We start from the raw sequence: 25,864 nt of genomic DNA, 5'->3' as shown, positions 1-25,864 counted from the left end.
CGGGATTTACTGCCTGAGTACAGGAATTTTGCACAAAAAAGTAAAAATCCTCAGTTTTGAGAGAATCTGAATGATAACGATTTATTTTTCATATTTGCTATGTGACAGTGACAGATAATGAGAAGCTGGTTGGGAGTCATACAGAATGAGAGATGTACAGAAAAGAGAGGGAAGCTGTGTAAGGAAAGCATAGTGGGAGATGTGGAAAAGTGAGAGGAGCCAGGGAGAAGGAAATACTTGTGGGAAGAGGGGAAATTACAGAAAGACATTGAGATATATTGAAATTGTGTGAAAGTAATGCAATTTTTCTGCCCCCAGAATGGTACCATAGGAGAACAATGTGGTAAATAATGGCAACCTCAATGGTACAGTGGCAACAAGGAAGAGCTAAGATCTTACAAGAGTAAAATACTGTGGATGCTGGAAATGTGAAATAAAAACAGAAAATGCTGGAAATTCTCAGCAGGTCAGGCAGAATCTGCGGAGAGAAAAACAGCATTAATATTTCAGGTCAATGACCTTTCATCAGAACCTGTCAGAGCTAACACCTTGTGGCTAAGTGTTGAGGTTCTAGGTGCTTCAAGAGTGATATAAACCTGATGTTGTTTTCTTGTGCAACGTCATGGGAAATCAATGAGTTTAATATTTTATATTTGGTTTGACTTTATAATCTATTAAAGAAATTTGAAGAAAATTGGAACCAAAATTCTTCTTGGCAGCAGGAAGAAGTTGAATTATTGAAGAAATGATGTGATTTGTTGCTAGTTATTAGTGTAGAGTTTGCTGCATTAGCTTCCCATAGACATGCATAATCAACTCTTGACTAATCAGAAATATGGATGAAGAATTGTAATGCTGGATGGCTGGCTGTAATGTGTACAAAGTACTTTTACAGTCAGGGATTGATGGGCACAGGAAGCGCCTGTTGCAAAGTGGCTATTTTGTTTTAAAATATCAGACATACACTTCATAACTTTGGCCTTACAACTTGGACACACGGAGTGGCAAGGTTGTGCCTTTGTCATAGAGTCATAGAGTTATACAGCACAGAAACAGGTTCTTCGGCCCATGGTGTCTGTGCCGGCCATCACCTATCTGTTCTAATCCCATTTTCTAGCACTTAGCCCGTAGCCTTGTATGCTACGTCGTTTCAAGTGCTCATCTAAATACTTCTTAAATGTTGTGAGGGTTCCTGCCTCTACCATCCCTTTGAATAGAAAGTAGATAGCAGATTACGTCAGTGCTTTTGTGTTATTCAATTCCAGCCTTTCTCTACTGGTTATTTTTGCTGCATTTTATTTTAACCAACTCAGTGGTAGAAAAGGTTTTTTGCTGCTGGTTTTGGCACAGTCCTTTTTGAGACAATGGGTTTCCCTTGCTATGTGTTATTTGGTGGAAGCGGAGGAGGAGGAGTGTTGCGACCAGGTGAGAAAGTTGTCTAGGGGTCCCTCTCCGCCTTCACCTGGTCTTACTGTAACGAGGTTGAATTTTAAACACACCGTGTTTTTAGCTCCCCCTTGGTGAATCCTTGTTCACCGCTTTCCAATTATAAGGCAAAGAAACCAGCACAAACAGCTTTTCTTAGGTTTAAGGAAGAAAAGTTGAAATTTATTAAACTTAACCTCTAATTCGGTTGACGCTTACAGATACATGACGCACCCACGCTAGCATACATACGCAATGCACACATGCAAATAGAGAAAAAAAAGAGCAGAAGAAAAATAAAGTGGAAAAGTTTGAGGAAATATCTGAAGAGCTTTTGTTACGATTCTTCGAGCTCACTGTAGAGTCCTTGATTGTAGGTAGATCTTGCTTTTCATTGGGGCCCAGTATTCTTCTTAAACTTTGTTCGCTGTAGGAGACTTTTCTCTCTTGGGGTTCATGTATCTTCAGTGGATTCAGAGGCTTGTGAGAAAGAAATGCAAGCAGACAGGAGAGATCTTCTCAGCCCAGGACCAAACAGTCTTTCTGAGTTCAAACTCTCTGTGGCCAGTTCAAAAGAAAGCCCTGGAACAGCCAGTTCGTCATGTGACTAGCTGGTCTAACCAGTCCTGGCCCCTGTGGATTGCACCACCCCAGCAGGCCCTAGAATGCACATCCCCACCCCCTCACTGTCCGATGATCAACATCCATTCTGGGTTGAATGTGTCAGGGAATGGTCCTTTGTCCTTCCAATTACTATCTGAAAATATGCAAATGACTTTTCCAGCCATGGCTGGTCTGTTTAACAAGTCATTTCCTTGCTCCAGCAACAGTTAAAATCAATGCTTGTGGCAAAATTAATGTGCCTCATTTGTGGCAGGTGGGAGCCTAGCACGACAAGGAGTAACAGGTGGGTGCCAGGCAGGTGAGATGGTACCAGGAGAGGACCATGTGGTGTGAAAGCTTATTAATATGCTATGACCTGTGGAGTGACGGGACTGAATTGACAGTGCATTGCTCCCACTGCAGTTGTAGCACAATACATGATTGCTTTGTGAATAACCAATATACAACATGCCTGTGATAATCAGCACAGATGGTATGACCGAGGCAGGAGGAGTGCACTGTTAATTCGAAGCCACTTCTCCAAAGATCATAGCATATCAATAAATTTTCCTACTTACCGAAGAACAGCCAATTACATACTCTATTTGTCCCCAGAATAAAGCACACCAACCATATTTCTTTAAACAACAAAATTAACTTTATTATAATACTAAGTCTTAACCAATAATTAAATAAATCTATATATGAAAAGATTTAAAAACCACTTATTCTCCCAAGTGCTCATGCACGCACACACACACACACACATATATCCAAAAACGGGTTAACAGGGAAAAAAAGATTTTGGTTTACAGCTGTTTCATAGGAATAAATAGAATAATAAAATAATTTAGTTTGTCATGTTCTGGTAGGGAGTTCTTCAGTGTGGTGAGGTGTCCCACAGTCGAATAGTTGGATGCCACTCGAAGTCTTTCCAGGCGAGGTTGATGAACAGTCTGTGATGGGTAGGTGCTCATGGCAATTCAACTGCAGCAGGCTTCACATAAGGTCTTCCATCAGGGGTGTAGCAACAGGTCTGCTTAAGTCTGACAGCAGCAGGATAGCAGTAGAAGATTTCTTCAGATTTCAGGATTTCTTAAAACACAGGAGGCAACAGGAACCACACTTGATGCAGAGATTCTTCAGAGATAGGAGGCAAGAGGAATCCGCCATATTTGAAATACGAGGTTTCTTCTCAAGAGTTGCAGGTTTCTTTTATAGAGAGAAGTAACACTTTTTCTGGGTCATCTTCTCTGATCTCCAGGCAGGTCAAAACCAAGTTTCAAATGCCTGCTCTTTGTCCAACTCACTGTTTTTTTTAAAAGGTCCAAAGTGAAACCAAAACCTCCCTAAACAGGTCATATGTCCAGACCCAGAACCTCGCTTCTCATTCAAAGAGTAGCTCTCTGGAGGTCAAACCCTTTGCTGGTTTCCTTGAAATGACAGACTTTCCTGTCCTTGTTTACAAAGTCAGCTTTTTGCAGATGTCTCAATGTCCACTGAAAAATCCTTTTTCAGTTTTTAAAAACACACAGAATTCTAAGTTTTTAATACAAAACAAAGCTTTGTAACACAGGATTATTTGTATTGGGTTCTGAAATGGCCCAGCTGCTGGCTTTGCCACTCCTGCAGCTGCACAGGTGTCCTGGCCCAGTCCACTTTCAGGCATATGTATATTTAGTGGAGTGGGGTAGTGGGAACTGCCAGAGATGTTGTCAATCTGAGAGACAGCACCATCATTAGTGCACATTCCACCCATGCCTGCTATTGGGCACTGTCTCATCATGCCCAACAAACCTGTGTGACAGCAGACTTAATGGCAGTGATAAGATTATTGAGGCCCTAATCAACAGCTCTCTCCATGTAAATGCCAAATCTGTCCAAGGTAGAGGAGAGAACCTATTGGAACCCAAGGACTCTGAGGCAGCCACCTGACCACTCATGAGAGATGCTGCAACGGTCCTTAGGGCTGAGATCCTGCACCTCAGATGTCACTGGATTTGTCACAAACTCCATCGTGGACTGCAGTGTTGTGCTTATATCTAACAACAAAGCACAGTTGCAAGTATTGGATTTCCACAATTGTTGTTGTATATTGAAGGGTGCTTGGCACAGTCTGCAAAAACTGCAGCAACGGTTGATGCTGAGAAAACATCAGCTGAGGTCCAGACCCTTGGTATCCTCTGCTGACGATGACTGTGATCTGGCCCTCTGGGCCCTCTGGACAGCAGAAACCTGCTCCTCTTCTGCCAGCACCAGCTGCTGTCACCCACTAATACTCTGTGCATCATCCAGTGTGCCCTTCTGTTTCTCAGTAATGAAGTTCTCAAGGGTGGAGGGAGCCGAGCTGGCACTTTGGAGGGTTAGAGTTAGCGATACTGCAGATGCCGATTTGTTCAGTGTTACTGATTTTGCTTCAGGTACACCTAGAGAAAGAGAAGAGCAATGCATGTTACAGTCTTGTCCTCCTGAGAACCCCTCAGGCATAACTCTCAGCAGAACGAGTGGAATGGTATTGCACTTCAATATATGCTTTGGTTTCAGGAAGTGAATGGGTGAATATGATTAGAAGAAACACCAGGAAAAGACTATTACAAACCATAAGCTGTGAAGATGCTTCCTACTTTCCCATCCCCTGCTGCTCAGTCCAGAAACTCCAGGGCTGCCTCCTCATATGCAGTAGTTTTGCGATCCCTCCTCCTTTCCTTTTGGTATGCACCTTCTGCAGTAAGCAGAGTAGGAGGTGACAAAATCAAATTGTATTGAGGACATACAGTGATGCCCCTGTGTCACTGTGCAACCTAGGCGCATCATGGAAGGAATTATTCATGGGAAAAGCATTGGAGGATGTGAGTGAAGAACACTTGTGTGCAGGAGTTTACTGTTGCGAGGCATATTCTGCTGCATATATTGCATTAATATCAGTTGGTGGACTTTCCTTCTCTGCTTAGCCAGGTGCATTATTATTTGTGGCAATGCAGGCTGGATTTCTGGTGGAGCAAATTGCAATTACATTGATGACTCATTCACCTCGAGCTGCTTATCTAAACACTAAGCAGTTAATCTCAAAGATCCTCCACCCTCCTCTGGCACATTTGATCCAATAACATTTCAGTTTCCCCATTAGAAATACAGTGCCCTGAGGCCAGCTCCATTTATAACGGGTTCCTCCAACCCCTTACATCCACAATACCAACAAAATATAACTTACCCCATCAAACTACTGCTGATTTATACAGCCGATGGCAGCACAAGATTTCCCACAAACAAGCACAGAGACTTTAAAATCAGGCAGGCCCCAGAGGTTCAGCAGCAGGTCTATCAGTTGCGTGTGAGTTCATTACGCACCACCTGAAAGGATGACATTTGCTATCTCAAACACATCAGGTAGATATAAAAGATCCCATGACACTATTCGAATAAGAGCTGGAGAGATCCCCTAGCCAATTGTGACGGAACCCACACCTGCCAAAATGAAACATTAATTTTGTCATATGGAACATTATTTTTGAACAGTTACTGGACATTGAACAAACTTGTTTAAAAAGACCATAGAACAGTGGTTGAAAACATGGCTGCACATTTGCATTCTAAAGGACAGTGGCATGGAGAGACAATGGCAGTACCCCTGGATTCAATTGTCCAGATGGGTTTTGTCAATAGTGATGATCAAGAGACATTGAGAGCCATTGAATGTGTAAGAGCCAGCATTCCACCCGCCAACACCCCCACCCCACCCCACTGAGAGTGTCTGGTAAGCTGTGAGGAATCCATAAGCCTTGCAGGCGAGGCTGACTCAAGAAAAAAAGCTAGTCACATGATGAACCTGCTGGCCAACCTGGAGTTAATTGAATTATGCACAGAACAGTTTTTGGAAGAGACTGCAATTGAACTTCCAGAAGAGAGCACTCCCTCGCTCTGTGTCTCTCTCTCACGCAAAGTTCCAGGGACCCACGGAAGTAATTTAAGCCTCAAGACAGAAGACCAGTGAAACAAGTTTGAAAGTGTGCACAGAGCCCCAATGAGAACTGTAAGACTTAATTTCAATCAAAGACTTTCCATCCAACCCAAAACCAGTAATTGAACTCCATCTATTGCTTCAAACCTTTCCCCTTTAATCTTCCTCCTCCTCTGTCTCCATTTGTATGTGTGTTTATCAGATATGCATGTTAGCGTGGTCGCGTCACATATTTTTAGTAGTTTTAACTGAATTTTAAGGTTCATAAACTTATACCTTTCTTGTTTAAATCTGTCTGGTTGATTTATTTGCATTAACAATTAGAGAGTAGTGAGCAAGGACTAGCTGAGGGGAAGCTAAAAACACTGTTTTAAAAAGTTAAACCCTGTACGGCCAAACCAGGAAAAGGCTGAGAGGGGAGCCCTAGACCCCTTCTTCATCTGGTTGTAACACAATACTTACCTTGCAATCAACATAACTGAAACAGATTATCTGCTCATAATCACATTGCTGTTTGTGGGACCAAGCTGCATGCAAATTAGATGCCATGATTCCCCCACATTATAATAGTAACTATGACCGTAATGTTACCCTTGGCGGACGGGAGCCATTCACCAACTGCCTCCGCCTGGCCTGGGGTTCCAGATCGCATTTTGCGGTTCCCAGGCTCTTAATTGGTCTGAACGGGACTTCCACCACATTGAGGCAGGAAGTCCCGCCTAATGGAGCTGCTGACCCATCAGCGGGCTGGCAGCTCTCTGTCTCAGCAGCACCACTGGGAGCGGTGGCCACTGCTGGGACTGCAACCCAGCTGAAGACGGAAGATGTCAGGGAGCCCCGGAGAACGGGTAAGTTTTTGTGGCCTCACCAGAGGCAATCGGTCTGGCCGCGGCAATGCAAGGGTGTTTGTTTGGGGAAGTGGGGGGGCGTGTTGCGTGTTGGGGGGTGGTTGGGGCATTGGGGGCAGCCCTCCATCGGGCACAGGGTGCCTGATCAGGAGGGCCCCCTCCAAGCCGTCAGAAAGCCGCCTGCTTTAAACAGGCAGCTTTTCTCGGGCCTGGGCTGCCTGCCAGTCAAGGGTAAAATCCCTGTAGTGGTGGGCAAAGGCACTTAAACAGCTGTGATCTGGCCACTTAAGAGCCTTGATTGGTCTGAGGCGGGCGGGAGGCCCTGGTAGATGCTCTAGAAATGCACCTTTTTTTTCTATAAATTCAAAGATGAACAAGATCAGAAAAGATTTTGCTATTTTAAGGTAGTTTCATTAAGTGATACTTAAAGGACATGGACAGGACTAATTAAAGGCAAAGTTCATTGTTGTCAGATTGACCAAAAAGCCAAGTATCATTCGGCCAAATCCACAGGCATTGATTCACACCCCTCCATAATCCAATGCTATCAGCCCAGCTCCACACTCTTTCTTCGTTGCCTACTATGTACGAGTGCAGCTACTTTAGCTCTCTAACTGCCTCTGATGTTTCTGGATGAAATGCTTTTTACAGAACAATCTGCAAGACTAGACACTTCTTTCTCATCATGTTTTGGCTCCTTTTCAAAAAATGGCCATAGCTTCCTCTGTCAGCATCATTCACAGAGCCACTGCTTATTTTTCTAACTTTTGTTTTATTTTACCAGGGAAATGACTGTAGTCAGAGATTAATGCCTGAGTGCAGTCAGAATTAATTACAGATAAGTTCTTGAGATTACTAGCTGGTACCAAGTGGCAGTGTTGGCATTGCTATAGCAGTTGACAAGTGAAGCAACATACAATGTTAGATGAAAACAATGCCTCCAAGGGAGGTCACACTGCATAATACATGGCTCGGACAAATTTGTTGCTGTGTTTATGCGCTCTCAGACTCATTTTAAATTTTTAATAAGGATTTACTTTTCATGGCATAAGTGGTGGTCTTGTTATGATTTTTGCAATTGGTTACCTATTCCACCTCTGCTGGAGTACAGTACTGTTCAGACCAATACTGAAGTGTGAATGGGCTCAATCGATAATTGTTACTGGCAAAGGTATATTGTAATAGGATTAGTGTACAGGTTTGCACATTTACAGTAATCGTGGTGCTGAATTTGAGCTTGATGAGCTGAATTGCAGCACAAGTGATATCCTACATTTATAGTAAAAGTACCAATAATAGTTATGCCCTGTTATTATCTCTTAATAGGCAAATACTTAATGTATTCATCTGAAATTCTCTTTCAACTATTATCAGAGGCTTTACCCCATTTATTTCAAATGAAGAGGTGGTGGCACAGTGGTAATGTCACTGACATTCTGGGAGCATAGGTTCATACCACACCATGGCAACTGGGGGAATTTGAATTAGTAGTGGTTAATAGATGTTTTTCGCACTGGAGGATGGTTTGTAGTGGAGTTCCTCAGGGATCACTGTTGGGACATTTGCTCTTCCTGATATATATTAATGACCTAGACCTTGGTGTACAGGGCACAATTGCAAAGTTTGCAGATGATACAAAACTTGGAAGCATTGTGAACTATGAGGAGGATAGTGTAGAACTTCAAAAGGACATAGACAAGTTGGTGGAATGGGCAGACAGGTGGCAGATGAAGTTCAATGCAGAGAAATGGGAAGTGATTCATTTTGGTAGGAAGAAAATGGAGAGACAATATAAAATAAAGGGTACAATTCTAAAGGGGGTGCAGGAGCAGAGGGACCTAGGTGTATATGTGCATAAGTTATTGAAGGTGGCAGGACAGGTTGAGAGAGTCGCTAATAAAGCCTACAGTATCCTGGGCTTTATTAATAAGGGCATAGAGTACAAGAGCAAGGAAGCTATGTCGAACTTCTATAAGACACTAGTTCGGCCTCAGCTGAAGTATTGTGTCCAATCCTGGGCGCCATAATTTAGGAAGGATGTGAGGACATTGGAGAGAGTGCAGGAAAGATTCACGAGAATGGTTCCAGGGATGAGGAACTCCAGTTATGAAGATAGATTGGAGAAGTTAGGACTGTTTTCCTTGGAGAAGAGAAGGCTGAGAGGTGATTTGATAGAGGTATTCAAAATCATGAGGGGTTTGGACAGAGTAGATAGAGAGAAACAGTTCCCACTCATGAAAGGATAGAGAACGAAAGGGCACAGATTTAAAATATTTGGTAAGGGAAGCAAAAGTGACATGAGGAAAAACTTTTTCATGCGCAGCGAGTGGTTAAGGTCTGGAATGCGCTGCCTGAGAACGTGGTGGAGGCAGGTTCAATTGAAGCATTCAAAAGGGCATTAGACAGTTATGTGAAAAGGAAGAATGTGCAGGGTTACGGGGAGAAGTCAGGGGAATGGAACTGAGGGAGTTGCTCTTTCAGAGAGCTAGTGCGGACATGATGGGCCGAATGGCCTCCTTCTGCACTGTAACGATTCTGTGATTCTGGGATAGCACCACTAAATTAGCAGAGGAATTTCAGACAAATATGTCAATCGTCTGTATATTAGTATTATAGCACATAATTTTAGGGGCTGCATTTTGATAAATTGATGTCAGAGAAACATACATTTTATTTTACAATGGCGTAGCTGTAGAAGCTGTAGCTCATCAGAAGTTCCAGCTATGAGCTTGAAATGGTGGCTCCGAGGCCATCACTGAGGGGGATATCTCTGAAATCCAGTGGCCTCTTTTTTCTTCAGCTGGCAGCCCTTTATTCATAGTTTGGGCTTCACAACACTAAAAGAATCCTCTAGGTTCCAACAGGTCATTTCAATGAACCAGAATATTTTGTTCTGAGGTTTCAAAACAGAAAAATCACAAGGAAGGTTTTACCTCTGTGTTATAGTGCAGATGAATTATATAAAAAGAGATCGTTAGTGTTTAATCTTCTGTTGTGTTTGTTATTAATCAGACTCCTTATAAAGTAACAGCCTGAAGAGAGAATTTCTCCTAAGGGACTATATTGTCAGTATATATCAGATTCAATTTTGCCTGTATTGGTGATGCCTTTGCGTATCTGGAATTATGGATTAATGTCTGAGAGGCTTATTTAGTCAACTTGATACTGATAAAGTGAGGCCTCCACAATCTGGTCTACAGCTCAATCACTCCCAACAGCCCCTCCCCTCCCACGGCACCTTTCCGTGCAAGCGCAGGAGATGCAATGATCACCCTTTTACCTCCTCCCTTCCCACTGTCCAGGACCCCAAACCCTTCTTCCCATTGAAACAGCGATTTAGTTGTACTTATTTCAATTTAGTATACTACATTCGCCGTTCACGATGTGATCTCCTCTATAATGGGGAGACTAAATGCAAATTGGGTGACCGCTTTGCAGAAGGGCGGCACAGTGGTGCAGTGGTTAGCACCGCAGCCTCACAGCTCCAGTGACCCGGGTTCAATTCCGGGTACTGCCTGTATGGAGTTTGCAAGTTCTCCCTGTGTCTGCGTGGGTTTTCTCCGGGTGCTCCGGTTTCCTCCCACAAGCCAAAAGACTTGCAGGTTGATAGGTAAATTGGCCATTATAAATTGTCACTAGTATAGGTAGGTGGTAGGGAAATATAGGGACAGGTGGGGATGTTTGGTAGGAATATGGGATTAGTGTAGGATTAGTATAAAATGGGTGGTTGATGTTCGGCACAGACTCGGTGGGCCGAAGGGCCTGTTTCAGTGCTGTATCTCTAATCAAATCAAATCAAAACACCTCCGTTCAATCCACAAATGTGAACCCGAGCTTCCAGTCACCTGTCATTTTAATTCTCCACCCTGCTCCCACTCTGATTTCTCTGTCCTTGGCCTACTGCAGTGTTCCAGTGAAGTTCAATGTAAGCTCAAGGCACAGCACCTCATCTTTCAATTAGGCACTTTACAGCCTTCCAGACTCAACATTGAGTTCAACAATTTCAGATCATAGCATCTTCCTCCATTTTTTCAGACTGCAGCTGTTGGTGATTCTGCTAGCTCCCATTTACACACTTCTAAAGACATCTTTTGTTTCTTTACTTGTCCATTACCATCTCCTTTTGCCCTGCACCATCATCCCTTTTGTCATTTAACCTCTCCTGCCTTCTACCCTATCATACACCTTCCCTTTTATGCTTTCCCCATTCCTGCCTTTCCCTGCCTCTGTACTTGCTTAAAACCTGTTAGATCTCTAATATTTTCCAGTTCTGATGAAAGGTCATTGACCTGAAACATTAACTCTTTCTCTGTCCACAGATGCTGCCTGATTTTCTGAGTATTTCCTGCATTTTCTGTTTTGATAACTGGTGAAATATTTGCTCATTGAGCTGTGAATTGAAGAGGGGTCTAGCTGTAAAAGGAAGGGTTCTGACTGTGAATGGAGAGATTCTGCCTCTGAATGGGGGAGGATCCTGACTATGAATGGTGGGAGGCGGGTTGTCAAACTGTGAATGGAGGAGGTGCTCTGACTGGGGATGGTAGCATGCTGGGGGTGGGGAGGGGGTGGGTGGCGGGGGAATTCTTCCAAGATTTTTAATATAATAAAAGAACATTTGATGGCTGGCATTTTACTGAGCTCCCGATGTCGGGCTCCGTGGTGGGCGGTGCCGTAAGATTGTTCCGGCAGCTGCCCATCTCAGAGCCTGAAGTCGGGAGTGCAAGGCCTGATCTATCCGGTGGCGGTAAGGCTCCATGGCAACCCCTTGTGGCTGGGCGATGGGACCCGGCTTTGAATATTTAAATTAAACACATGAATAGATTTAAATAAAATTCACTTTGATCTTACTTTCGTGATCTTCTCAGTGGCGGCTGGGCACTTACGCGCCTTCAGGCAGGCGCCAAAATGGTGGGGAAGGGGGGAGCTTTTGACTTTTAGTGCAGTGGGGGTGGGGTGGGGGGAGCACCAGGGTCAGATTTACAGTACTAGTGCAGGGGATGGTGGGAAGGGATGACCTCTGCACGTTGTTCAGTTTGGGGAAGGAAGGTCAAGTGTTGAAGGTAAATGTTTGGGGAGTTGGTAATAGGGCAAATATTGAATTTAATTATTATCAGGGGGTGGGAAAGGGGGCGACAGATTTTTGATTGGTAAAGTTGGGGGGGTAGTGTATAACTTTAAAAATGTAAATTAGCTGGCAGGGCTGACTGTTCTTTAAAAATGGCGCCAGTGTCTGAGCACAGGAGCTGATGCCATTCCTTGCATCGGAGAGCCCACCGCCCTTCCACGTGATTGGGAGGGGAGCGGCCCGACTGGCACATTATCGTGGGCCACTGCAAGGAAAACCGCAGCGGCATGGCAGCGCACGGCCCGTATATGCGGGCCGCCATATTTTTCGCCCACGGCCACTCCTGGCGGCAGGTGCATTAAATCCAGCCCGAGGTGTGAATTCTTGACAGAATTGAAAAAAAAATCTTTCCGTACAGCTTCCATGTGCACAACTTTCAACCTGACAATAATGTGTATATAATTGAAATGCTAAGACCCCAGCATGCTTTTTGCCTATCTGTGCTGTCCAGCACTGACCTTGCTAGAGTTTGTGGCTTCAGCAGGAGGGCACATTTAGACGAGCCAAGTAGGAGCCAGAATCACTTTGGGTACAGGAAAGCTCCTCTGTATACCATGTACAATTTACCTATTGTGAGCTTTGTTTCATCCCCTGAACCAAAATTCTGATAAGACATAATGAGCACAGTTAAAAGGATCAGAGAAAAGATATCCACATCATGAAAAAAAATAGAATGGAAGAGAGTTGTTCTTTTACATAACACTTGGTAGAATTCCAAAGTTTTGCACTTTGGCTGTTGTCCAGCTTGATTTTAAATTCTAAATAAAAGTGTTGTAATAGGAGCTAATACTTTTCTAGGTATTGACAACTGGATAAATCTGACTCGGATTAACCCAGATGAAGAGATTCAAGGAGAGATACACCTGGGCTTAGAGATACTCCAAGACCAGCACACAAAGGCGCTTAGATGCCAGCTTATTGAAGCCAGGTGAGAGGAAATTGATCTGTAAAAGGAAGAGCATCTGCAAAAGTAAATTTGCATTTAATGTTAATGAAGAGAACGCCCACCCAAATATTTCTGTTGCACATAAGACTGTGCTCTATTATTGTTGTGCCACTCAACAATTTAACCACTGCAGTTTCAGTATTTTGAAAGAATGCCCTTAAATGAAATATTCTTTGCACAACACATTTCGTTCATACTTTATTTTCTAGTTTAAAATGCTAACTCAAAGAGATAATGATTTTATGTCGTGGAAAATATATTTTTGTTCATTATTTAAAGGTGGATTTAGAGTTGCTGTTGCACTGTACTGTAATATGTCTTTATGTGACCTTCCCCTTCCCTTCTCCCCTCTAATGGTGGGCTGTCCCTTCAGCCGTGTAGAGTCCATATTCCGGAATTTCCTCGCTAAACATCTCTGCCTTTCCACCTCCCTCTCCTCCTTTAAGACCCTCCTTTAAAACTTACCTCGTGATCAGACTGTTAGTTACTCCCTTAATATCTCCTTCTTTAGCTTGTTGTCCAAGATCATTTTTCTATCTTAAAGGCACCATCTAAATGCAAGTTGTTGCTATTGATATAAGGTTTCAAGCCTTGAGTGTACTGGAACATAGTTTACACAGCGCTATATTTAATGTGAACTGCAACACATATAAATGGTAGCCAGGAATATTTTTTTTAAGTTTTCATTTTTTTATTACGGGGGATTGATTGAACTGTATAGTCGTAGGTTCCATATAACAGAATGCACTGCAGGCAACTGTTATTAAGACAGGTAGGACAAGGGTTTCACAAGTTTGACCATAGGAAGCACAGGAAGATTTGGAGAGATCGGGCAAGGGTGCCAACAAACCTTTTTTTGAGGATTCCCAATTTTTATCAGTTTTTCCAATCATCCTTGCCACTTATTGACCTACTCATATTATGGATATGAGTATGAAGCCAAAGTGAAATCAAAAACATTTAAAATATAAAAACCTTTGAATGAGGGAAACATTTTGAGATACAAAATCTGTCATAATGAATTGAATAATGAATGAGATTTACAGCAAGATATGCTTGGACTAATTCACCCATGATACCCTCATCCCACACCCTCAACTGATTGTTTTGAGTACTGAGACCCATGTTAGTGGCCGTGGTAGACATGTGAAGATCTGGTACAGCTGGAAGCAACCCAAATGTAACTCCAGGATTCATTAAGGCCAATAACCAGGAAGAGTCACTTCCTTCCCCTGCTGGCTTTTTAGTGAGATTACTTTTAGGTTGTAGTTGGCTGTATAAGACCAGTGCATTGCAAATCAGTGACAATAACATCATTCTGACACAATATAAAAGCAGCTCTAGATAAATGGGAAGTCATCTGCACTCTGCATTAGTAAATCTCCATTACAGGTGCCATAAAATTGTGATTCTTTTTTATTGCAGCTTATGAATTCTGAAATTTTCATCATAAGGTTTATCTGGCTGAGACTCACTGAATATCATAAATATTAATCATGTAAGTTGGTCTTCACAATTCACATGTAACTTTGTTGAATTTGTGAATTAGGAGGTCAGTTTACATTCTGAATACTTATAGGCTCCAGTGACCTCTTCGATTCTGCATGTGAAAATAGAAGACTTCTCTGCTGACAACAGTTTCATCAGAGGCTTGCATTTTCTCTTGGTGTTAATGACCTGAATTGTATCCATTCACTCATCAATTTAGCACCACTTCAATGCTTAATGAAGCGGGGCTGAAAGTCTCTCTCTTAACCAGTTGATTTATGATGGCATACTGACCATTGTACAGCTGTTCTAAACAATACTAGTGATCTATAGCATTTCTGTCATCAGGATCTCCTGTGGTCAGATTATAGTCATGTACTTTCAGTGTACCAATGTATAGCCGCAGAGGAAGAAAGTGAAGTTGAACACTACAGAATATATGAGTCCAAATGAATTAATGCTCTGAGGGAACAGCAGTGTTTTCAGATCAGCTGCTAAATCATTGATGGCATAAGCCAGGAATTGTGTTTTCTTATTATTGCAGTCTTGTTTCAGATTTTCATATCTGCAGTTTTTTGCTTCCAGTTCATTAAGTAAAGGAAGGCAAACAAAGGCACTTTGACGTGTATGCATGTAAATGCACAAATTATATTCTGAATAAAAATTGGTGAGCTAAAGGCACAAGTTGCTATGTGAAAAATTATGTACTGCTGATTGCCCCCATGCACTGGTGGAAATCCTGCAATAGCTGCAAACCTCACAGACCATTCCTGCTGGCTTTTGGGGTCCATGGGGAACGTGATGAAATCGTTAACCCTGGTAAACAGTGTGCCTGTGACCTGCTTTATGGAAGAATGCAGTGCAGCCTGACTGTGTTACATATAGTCCGGCTGCCTGCTTGTTCTGGATTCCCCCAACAGAGAAAATCATTTCTCTGTATCTACACTATGAAATCCCTAAATTATTTTAAATATCTCAATTAGCTCACTCCTCAGCTTTCGAAACTCAAGGGAACTTTTATGCAACTTATCCACTTAATTTAACCCTTTAAGTTCTGATATCGTTCTGGTGGATCTGCGTTGCATCTCCTCCAAGGCCAATATATCTTTCCTGAGGTGTGATGTCCAACACTGAACGCAGTATTCCAGATAGAGTCTGACTAAGATTCTGTACAACTGAAGCATAATCTCCTCACTTTTGATTCGAACCCCCTTGAAATAAAGGTCAACATTCCATTAGTCTTTCTGAATGCTCTTTGTACCTGTACACTCACTTTTAGTGATTAGTGTACATGGAAATCTAAATCCCTTTGCACCTCCACAGCTTCTGTCTGAAAATATTCAAATTTATCATTCTCAGACCTGAAGAAGATGAGCTTACATTTCCCCACTTTGAACTCCATTTGTCACAATTTTGCCCACTAATTTAATCTGTCCATATCACTTTGTAACTTCCTGCTCCCACCTACACAACTTACTGTGCCTCCCAGTTTAGTATCATCTGCAAACTTGCATATAGAACTCGCTATTCCTTCATTTAAGTGATTAAAACTGAAACACTGGTGGGAAATTTACATTGCGGTGGAGGCCCTGCACATGGGCTGAAAAGTTGGGGGTGAGTCTGCCTCCGCCGGGCCTGGAAACCACGCAGCGATTTTGCATGGCTCTGGTCCTTAATTGGCCATGGATGGGGCATCTGTCCCTCTGAGGCAGGAAGTCCCGCCTCCAGGAGCTGCCGGTGAATCAGAGGGCGGCAGCTCCTCAGTCCCAGCAGCACCACCGAGAGCGGTGGCCACTGCTGGGACTGCAGTCAGCCAATTAATTGGCCACTTAAGGGCCTCAATTGGCCTGGGGCAGGCCGTTTGCAACCTCCCCCGCAGCTAGTAAAATGACAGAGGGGGCGGGTAGGCGACAGGAACAGCACCATCCTGCCTCCCACTCGATTTTACAGCCCCCCACCCTGCCTCCAGTCCACTCCCGTGGGTGTGCATAATATTCCAGCCACTAGTACAGATCCCTGAAGAATACCACTTGTCACATTCCGTTAATCAGAGAACAAACCGTTTATCACCATCTCTTTGTCTCCTACTTCCCAACCATTTAATAGTTCATGTCACAATTGTCCAAATGCTCAGTCATTCTATGACTGATGATAGATTTCAGTAGCTTCTCAACAATTGATGTTGACATGTCGGGTCTGTAGTTACACGGTTTCTCTATCTCGCCCTTCTTGAATAATGGAGTAAACATTTACAATTTTCCAATCCAAAGACACAATTCTTGAATCTAGAGAGCTTTGTAAAAATTGACTAATGCATATGCAATTTCCTCACTTTTTAAAAATTCCCTGGGGTGGAAATAATCAGCAATGGGAGATTTCTGTATCTTCAGTCCTGTTATTTTCTCCATTACCTTTTTTTCTGGTATTACTCCAATAAATTCCTCCACTTGACTTATTTTAAGGTTCCCTTTTACCGTTGCCACTTTGACTTCTTCCTTTGTTGTGAAAAGGGATACAAAGTATTCATTAACAAGTCTATTATTTTCCTACTGTCCATTTTAGTGATTTTCTGACCCAGGCATACAAAGGATTGTGTAGTCAGTTAGCATTGTTATAATACTATACCAATGCAAAGGCAATGTGCTGAATTTTACAGACCCACCGATGTCGCGGGTCGTGGCAAGGGGGAGGGGGAACGGAAAATGCCTCCAGGAGAGGCCTGCCCTGGGCCTCAATGCTGGGGACGCCCAGCCCAATATTGCTGGCGGCAAGGCCTCATGGTGGCCACCCCCACCCCCCCAACCGCTCAGCGATGGGTGCCCAATTTACATATTTAAATAAACAAATTAATTACCTTCACACTTCCACCGTCTGTCCTGGTGCAATCTTCATGCCAGTGGCTGGCATTCCCGTGCCTTCGAATCCCGGTCCAGGGAACCGAGGAGGAACAGTGGTCGGGGGGGTGGCTGCGGGGATGGCGGTGAGCAGGTAAGTTTCTTTGTGCGGGAGAGAGGGTGGGGGGAGCGGCGTCAGAGTCTCCTCATTGGTTTAGGGGATTGTGGGAAGGGTTAGAGTGTATAGTTTATGCACTTTGGAGGGGGCAAAGGTCAGGTGGACAAGGTACGTGTTCTGGGGAGGGAGAGGCAAGTAATTAATTCTATGGTTATTGGGAGGGTGGGAGAGGGGCAGCATTCATTTATTTCATTTTTTAAAATCAATTTTCAACCACGTCATTGGGGGGATGGTCTGCCACGACTATTTAAATGAGCTGCCGTGCTTAATAAAGCAGCGGCTCTGTGATGTGCGGCCCACGCGGGTGGAGCACCATTATTTTCGTCCGCCGTCGATAAAGTCAAGTTTACTTCACAGCATAGGTGCTTAAATATTAAATAATATTCTTATGTGAGACTATACGAATTTATTCAGAATTTTTTTGGTGCCTACTATTATATTGATGGAGAGCGCATTTACTGACCAAAATTATCTGCGCTACAGAAATAAGTGAAAACAAGCTTTAGCTCAACCATTCCTCCATGGCCTCAATTAAAAGATCCTCTTCACAATTCAAACAACAAGTTGTAATTTCTCGTTATGAGTCTGACTTAGTAATATCTCAACATCTTATTTTTGGACGGCTTTTTAAGTAACTTCACCACCATCTGTCTTAACCCCTCCACTACTTCTGGGTTGTCAGGAAGCTTGTCGGACATCCAGTCCTGGATGAGCTGCAATTTCCTCCAATTAGGCATTAGGAAGACCAAAGCCATTGTCTATCATCCCCGCCATAAATCCTGTACCCTCATCGCCTATTCTGTCTCCCTTGTCACTAGAAAACTCAACTATCCCAGTGCTCTTTTGGCTGACCTCGCATCTTACAGCCTTCATAAATTTCAGCTCATCCATACCTCTGTTGTTCGTATCCTATCCTGTGCCAAGTCTCACTCACCCATCACCCATGTTGTTGCTGACCTATATTGGTTCCTAATCCTTCAATACCTCTAATTAAAGGACTGTTGTTTAGGCCACTCAAGACCTGGTGCAACTCTACCCATTTGAAACTGAATTATGCATCTTTGTCTACAACTGGAGTGAGAACCTGATTTTCTTAGTAAAGCAGCTTTATGCTGTCTCAGCTGGGTTGGCTGCTTGCCCATTTACAGTCCTCCTGAATGGCAACGTGCCCTTTCTCCACGCACTCCCACCCCACAGCTCCCCCCCACAATTTCAATTCATGGTCACCCTTATCTCAGGTGCAGATCGGCTGGGCGTGAGAGGAATTTCTCCCACAATATAAATACCAGTTATCGTTGTTCAGCACTTCTGGGATTTGAGCAGCTCTGAAACTCCTGAAATTGGTATTGCTTTAAGTATCAGCACATCATGTGTATTTCATGGCAAAATATAGAACTGAATTTAATTCAAATATATCCTGGGAGACTAAAATGAGATCCACTTGTAAATAAACAATCCAAAATTGATCATTTTCATTTCAGTGGATGAAAGGTCACATGAAGGGTATAAAACACTCTTCAACACTAATTTTGTTAGTTGAGCTGAAGGACTATTGAGGATTATATATATTTGTACGAAGGTTTATAACCAATATTGACTATGTGGGTGTACTCATCACATGACACACTTCGGAAGAGGATCTGAGATCATCAAAAATTATAGATAATGTTACATTATATTTATAATGCCCAGTACAAATGCTAAAAATTGCCAGTGCAGTTGTAATATAATAGTTTTCAATGTCGCATGCTACAAGTGTCAAAATTGTATATACAATATCACAATAGTAAAATGAACAGATTATAATTTGAGATACAGTGTTCAGGGGTAATGGTACAGTCTAATCCAATCGAGGTAAAGACCTGATTCTGTGGGACTGTCTGAAAAATGTCTGTGTATTTGTGTAAATTGTTGATCTGAATTGATTATTCATGAATCAATTAATGGTTGATGCATTATCATTAAGCAGTAAGGCTTTTCTGGACTTTCTGATTCTAAAGCAAGTGAACTGAGCAGGTCTGTCAAAAATCCTCAGATAATTCATGTAGAGCATTCTTCTTCCATTGAATATTAAGATTTGTAATTCAGATAATGAGCAGAATCAGTTCGCAGTATCAGGTATCTTGGCAACAAGTGGAAATTCTAGTTGTAGATGACTGATGCTGTTTTTGAATTTGCCCTTTACAAAGCAGTCAGATGATTGGAGAATAGCAGCAAGCCATATAAATGAAGTACTATGGACTTGATACGGGATATATAAAAACTGGTGAGATAGGCTTTTAATGATGGCAAAGTAGAAAGCAATCTCCATTCTATGTGTGTTTGTACTGTGGGTATGTCTGATTTTATACTAAACTAGAAGCTTATATACACAAAGCTGCACTTATATGGTCGTGTGCATTAGTTTCCTCTCCATGCTGATGGATTGAGTAGATTTAATGGTTTCTCTTTAGCCTCTGTTGACAGTTCACAATAACCTGTCAGTTATATAAGTGTTCCTAAGAAATTACTTTCATATGAAAGGCTCTACTCATATTTCATTTGAGATTAGATTACATAAAGGTCAATTGTTCATTTAAATGTCTCATGTTCAAAACTATATATATATATATATATATATACACACAAACTTAGGTTATTTGTGTGGTGTTCATCACTAGTAAAACTAACAAGAATGCTCAAGGAACAACACCTCCTTCTGAATAGGCACTACAACCTTCTGGACTCAACATTGAACTCAACAATTTCAGAGACTGACTGCCTTTTAAAAAAATTTTTTTTAACCATGTGCCTGTCTACTTGTTTTTCATGTTTTTGCTTTTGGACAGAGCTGTTCATTATTCTGTCATTAACACTCTCTCTGGACTAATGCTTTGTTTTCTAACACAACTATTAGCACTCTCTTTGCCTTTGCCGTGACATCTCTGTCATTTAATCTCTGCTGCCCTCTGCCTTATCACACACCTTCCCTTTTGTTCTTCTTCCCCCTTCCCTCTTTTCACTTGCTCAAAGCCTATTACATTTCTAACCTTTGCCAGTTCTGATGAAAGGTCACAGACCCGAAACATTTATTCTGTTTTTCTCTCTCCACAGCTGCTGCCAGACCTGCTGAGTATTTCCAGAACATTCTGTTTTTATTTCAGATTTCCAGCATCTACAGTATTTTGCTTTTGCTTTCATAAATTGCAGTCCTATCCACAATCCTATTCACCTAATTATCCATTTCTAGATATCCCAAAGTGGTTCATAGCTGATGGAAGTACTTTAGAAGTGTAGGGAAATGCAGCAACCAATTTGCTCCAGCAATGTCCCGCAAACAGGAATGAGATAAATGATCAGTTAATCTGTTTTTAGTGGTGTTGATTGAGGGATATATATTGGCAAGAATACTGGGATAACTCCCCTGTCTTTCTTTGAATTGTGCCATGAGATCTATTACATGCAGACAGGGCCTTGGTTTAACATCCATCCATGACCTTCTGAAGAGAGATTATGGGTGTAACCACTGAGACAAAGCTCACACTGAACTAGCATTAACAAAAATCAACATTTTATACAGTTTCAGCTGTTAAATAAACACTGTGAGCTAAAGAAGTTGGGGTTAGTTTTGACTTGGGCAATAATGTAAAATGGCTATTGATTTGCTATTGCCTGAATAATACTGTCATTTAAAGTCAAAATTACCCCCAATGTCCGGGTTGAGGCTTTTTTGTAGCTGACGGCCTGATTTTTAAAAATTCTTTCATGGGATGTGGGCGTCACTGGCAAGGCCAGCATTTGTAGCCCATCCCTAATTGCCCTTGATAAGGTGGTGGTGAGCTGCCTTCTTGAACCGCTGCAGTCCATGTGGGGTAGGTACACCAACAGTGCTGTTAAAAAGGGAGTTCCAGGATTTTGTCCCAGGAACGGCGATGTAGTGCCAAGTCAGCATGGTGTGTGGCAGGTGGTAGTGTTCCCATGCATCTGCTACCCTTGTTTTTCCAGGTGGTAGGGGTTGTGGGTTTGGAAGGAGCTGTCGAAGGAAGCTTAGTGCATTGCTACAGTGCATCTTGTAGTTGGTACACACTGTGCGCGGTGGTGCAGGGAGTGAATGTTGAAGGAGGTGGATGGGGTGTCGATCAAGCTATGTCCAGGATGGTGTTGAGCTTCCTGAGTGCTGTTGGAGATACACTCATCCAGGCAAGTGGAGAGTATTCCATCACACTCTTGATTTGTGCCTTGTAGATGGTGGACAGGCTTTAGGGAATCAGGAGGTGAATTCCCAGGCTCTGACCTGCTCTTGTAGTCACAGCATTTATGTGTCTGCTCCAGTTCAGTATCTGGTCGATGGTAACTCCCAGGATGTTGATAGTGGGTGATTTAGTGATGGTAATGCCATTGTCAAGGGGAGATGGTTAGATTCTCCCTTATTGGAGATCATCGTTGCCTGGCACTTGTTTTATTCCTTTACAACTTTTGTGTAGCGGTTTGGTGCAACTGAATGGCTTGCTAGGCCATTTCAAAGGGCGTTTAAAAGTCAACCACATTGTTGTGGGTCTGGAGTCACATGTAGGCCAGACCAGGTAAGGACAGCAGTTTTCCTTCCCTAAAGGACATTAGCGAACCAGATGGGTTTTTACGACAGTTGATGGTAGTTTCATGGTCACCATTGCTGACTAGCTTATTTCAGATTTTCGTTAATGAATTGAATTTAAATTCCACAAGCCGCCATGGTGGGATTTGAACCCATGTCCCCAGAGTATTAACCTGGGTATCTTGATTACCATTTGCACCACAGCTGGAACTGGATATTTGAGAAGCTTTGTGGCAGAGAACAGATATCATGGTTGTAGTTTGTCAGTCAACCGCAGAACATGGCAGAAGATGAGAAAGATCGTCAACAGCAGGAACCCCGCCGCTCTAGTGCAGCATTACATCAACAATAAATTTAGCAAGAAATATAAATGCATTCTGGGAACTATGGCAGAGAAAGAATTCTCTCTTGCAATGATGTCAGTAACCAAAAGAAAAAGGTTTTGGAGAAGGGGGATGGATGAACCGCCAAATCATTTTTTAACAATTTGCTTTTATTCATTCATGGGATGTAGGCATCAATTGCAAACCACTTCGCTTTAATAGTTGTTCAATCAGAGAACCTGAATTTGTCCATTTGTTCATTTGCCAATATGCATATTTAAATAGCCCACTTAAAATCCTCGAGCTACTAAACAAACTTATAATTCTGAACACAGATAAAAACACAAAAGGAGAACCTTTCAGGACCATTACCTTTTATGACTATGTTGATAGTTCTGGCTGTTACATGCATTAGTCAACATGGCCACAGCAACGATGAGATTCCCATGGAGATGCAGCTGGCTAAAGCCTATTTTAAAGTGAAATAATACTTCTTATCTAAAACTAAACAACATCAAATACAGGAGTCTCCCCATTTGGCCATTGATATTAAACATTTAACATTAGAAATAAAACTGGTAGCATGATCACAGACACAAACAGACACTCAAGCCATCAGTCTAAATTAAGGACACCATGAATAAAAGTGGGAAAAAAAGACATGCCTACCATGAATGAATACCACAATGTAATAAAGGATTTCTTTATATGGGAATTGATGTTCTATTCTTTGCCTCGGCTGCTCTCATGACCTTCAGTCAAGAGAGTGAGCTTAGAGAATGAATTAGTCATGACAGCTCAAAAAGCTGTGCAGGTGTAGCTTTGTGGATTAAGAGGTAAGTATCTTCGCAAAACCTAGAACTGCACTGTCCTAAGTGAGAAATAAGGCAGCTTATTATAGATTTAGAAGGTTGGTTTGTTTAGTGAACTGAACTTGGAATAGACTGCAAAGCAACTACTTCCTATTTATTCTATTCAGCAACCCCACCCTATATTCAGTTTAACAACAACAACAACAATAACAACTTGTTTTTATGTAGCATCTTTAATGTAATAAAATGCCCCAAGGCATTTCACAGGAGTGTTGTAAAGCAAAATTTGATGCTGAGCCACATAAGGAAATATTAGGGCAGATGCTCAAAAGCTTAGTCCAAGAGGTGGGTTTGAAGGAGCACCTTAGAGAAGGAAAGAGAGGCAGAGAGGGTAGGGAGGGTATTCCAGAGCTTGGGGCTCAAACGACTGAAGGCACAGCCACCAATGGTGAAGCAATTAAGATTGGGGTTCAGTCTGCCCACTACTTAATTAGAGGAAATTTCTGCTCATCCAGTGCTGGATGTCAGACAAGCAATCTGACAATTTAGAGAAAGTGGAAGGGTGGGGTGAGGTGATGGTGAGGTACAGCTGGGTGTTGTCAGCAGACATGTGGAAACTGATGCTGTGTTTACAGATGATGTTGATGAGGGGCAGCATGTAGCTGAAAATAGGATGGGGCCAAGGATAGACCCTTGGGGGAAGAGAAGCCATTCATTCTCTGGCAATGATTCAATAGCTAGAATGGAACTAGGCAAGTGCAGTCCCAACCAAACGGTCGACAGTGGAGAGGAGTTGGAGGACGATGGTGCGATCAACTGCATCAAAGGCTGCAGACAGGTCGAGGAGGATGAGGAGAGATGGTTTGCCTTTGTCACAGTCATGTAAGATGTCATTTGTGACTTTGATAAGAACCGTTTCAGGGCTCAAGCCTGATTGGAGGAATTCAAACATGGAGTTCCGTGAAATATGGGCATGGATTTCAGAGATAACAACACGTTCAAAGGCTTTGGAGAGGAAATGGATGTTGGAGATGGGGTGGTGGTTTGCAAAGATAGAGGAGTCAAGGGTTGGTTTTTGAGGAGAGGGGTGATGACAGCAGATTTGAAGGAGATGGGGACAGCACCTGAAGAGGGAGAACCATTAACAATATCAGTGAACATGGAGCCAGGAAGGGAAGTGGGATGATCAGCAGCTCTGTGGGAATAGGGTCTATGGAGCAGGAAGAGAGTCTCATGGACAAGATGAGCTCAGAGAGCATGAAGGGAGATAGAGAATGATGCGAGTTCAGGGCTAGAGTAAGGGGAACTTTAGGGGATGTTTGGCCTGGTGGCTTGGGAGAAGAGAGCGTAGTGGCAAAGGCAGCTGATGTATGGTCTCAATCTTAGTGACCAAGAGGTCAATGAGCTCCTTGCACTTGTAGAGGTAAGGGTGGAGAGGACAGGGGAAAGAGGCTTATAAAGACGATTTGCAGTAGAGAAAATAACCCGGGGGTTATCAGGATGATTCTGGAATAACAAGCAGTTTTGGCAGACAAGAGCAGTACCCTATAATGCTTTTTTGTGGTCCTGCCAAATCTGGCAGTGAATGGCTAAACCAGTTGTTCCCCATATCCCTTCAAGTCTACATCGCTTGGACTTGAGAGTGGAGATGAGGGATGTACCTGGTGAATGGTCATGGGAGAAAATGTAATAGTTTTAATGGGGACTACGGTGAAGAGAGGGTGTGGTTGAGCAGATCAGCAGCTACAGAAATATCATGGTGAATGGAGGGTCAAAGGCTAAATAGTTGGGATCTTGAAAGAACAGTTATAAGTGAACTGGGAGAGAGTTTTTCAGTGGTGGTCACAGAAGGAAATATGGGAATGGGAGATGTGGGTTGAGAGCGATACAAGGAAGAGATCAGAGATGGCCTTATCTGTGATTGATACAATGTGAGTAGAAAGGTCATGTGAAATGGCAAGGTCAAGGGGGCGGCCGTCAATATGAGTTGGGAAATTTACGTGGTGGTTGAGATTAAGGGAGAAAAGGGAAGTGAACTCAGAGGAGAGAGAGCATGACGAGTTGAGATGGAGGTTGAAATCACTGAGGATGAGAAGAGCAGTGCAGAGGCTGAGGGAGGAAAGCAGTGAAGATACCATGGAGAGAAAATTTTTATCATACTTGGATGGCAGTAGATAATGAGGATTTTAAATGAGAGGTGAGAGGAGTGAAACAAGGTGATAGGAGTAGAACAAGGTGTGATGCTCAAGAGAAAGGGTTGGAGGAGTAATGGGACAGACCAAGGTGAGATTTGGTGATGACAGCCACACTGCCTGGGAGGGCAAATGGTGGAAGGTATAGCCATGCAGGCGGCTTCATTTAGGGGGAAGGTGTCATCAACCCTCAACCAGGTTTCTGTCAAGGCCATGAAGTTGATGTAATCATCCACAATAAGTTTATGGCTGGCAAGGGCCTTGTTTACAAGTGAACGGACATTCTGGAGGGAGATGCAGAGAGGGGTGGTGAGAGCTGATTCACTGACAGAGTCCACAGGGTCAGCACTGGGAGGGGTGAGTTGGATGGGGAGGATATGGCAAGATTTAGCCCCCAGCCAGCGTGTTGGGTGGGGAAGGTTAACAGGAGAGTAAGGTGAGGCAGTAGGGGTTGCTGCTCCTAAGGAGGCTGAGCTGAGTATCTTGATGGGTCCTTCAGAGGATGCCCAGAGAAGCACAGAGGAAAGCTATAGGCTTATCTAAAAGAGATGGTGGCAGA

General features: G+C 42.9%; 1 protein-coding gene across 8 annotated transcripts in view; it reads left to right on the top strand.

Annotated features, from left to right (window-relative positions):
• Window positions 1-25,864, top strand: part of LOC137382667 (rasGAP-activating-like protein 1) — a 385,434-nt gene that overhangs the window by 140,452 nt on the left and 219,118 nt on the right. For 7 of the 8 annotated variants that reach the window (XM_068054911.1, XM_068054910.1, XM_068054915.1 and 4 more), the window contains one exon: window positions 12,758-12,887. The exons of the other annotated variant lie outside the window; for it this stretch is intronic. In XM_068054911.1, the coding sequence (XP_067911012.1) occupies window positions 12,758-12,887 (130 nt within the window). The remainder of the gene's footprint in view (window positions 1-12,757; window positions 12,888-25,864) is intronic. 8 annotated transcript variants of the gene reach the window in all.

This window comes from Heterodontus francisci, chromosome 23, assembly GCF_036365525.1.
Source record: "Heterodontus francisci isolate sHetFra1 chromosome 23, sHetFra1.hap1, whole genome shotgun sequence".
Lineage (NCBI taxonomy): Eukaryota > Metazoa > Chordata > Chondrichthyes > Heterodontiformes > Heterodontidae > Heterodontus > Heterodontus francisci.
Note: the sequence above shows the minus strand (reverse complement) of the source record. Positions and strands in the feature narration are given on the sequence as shown.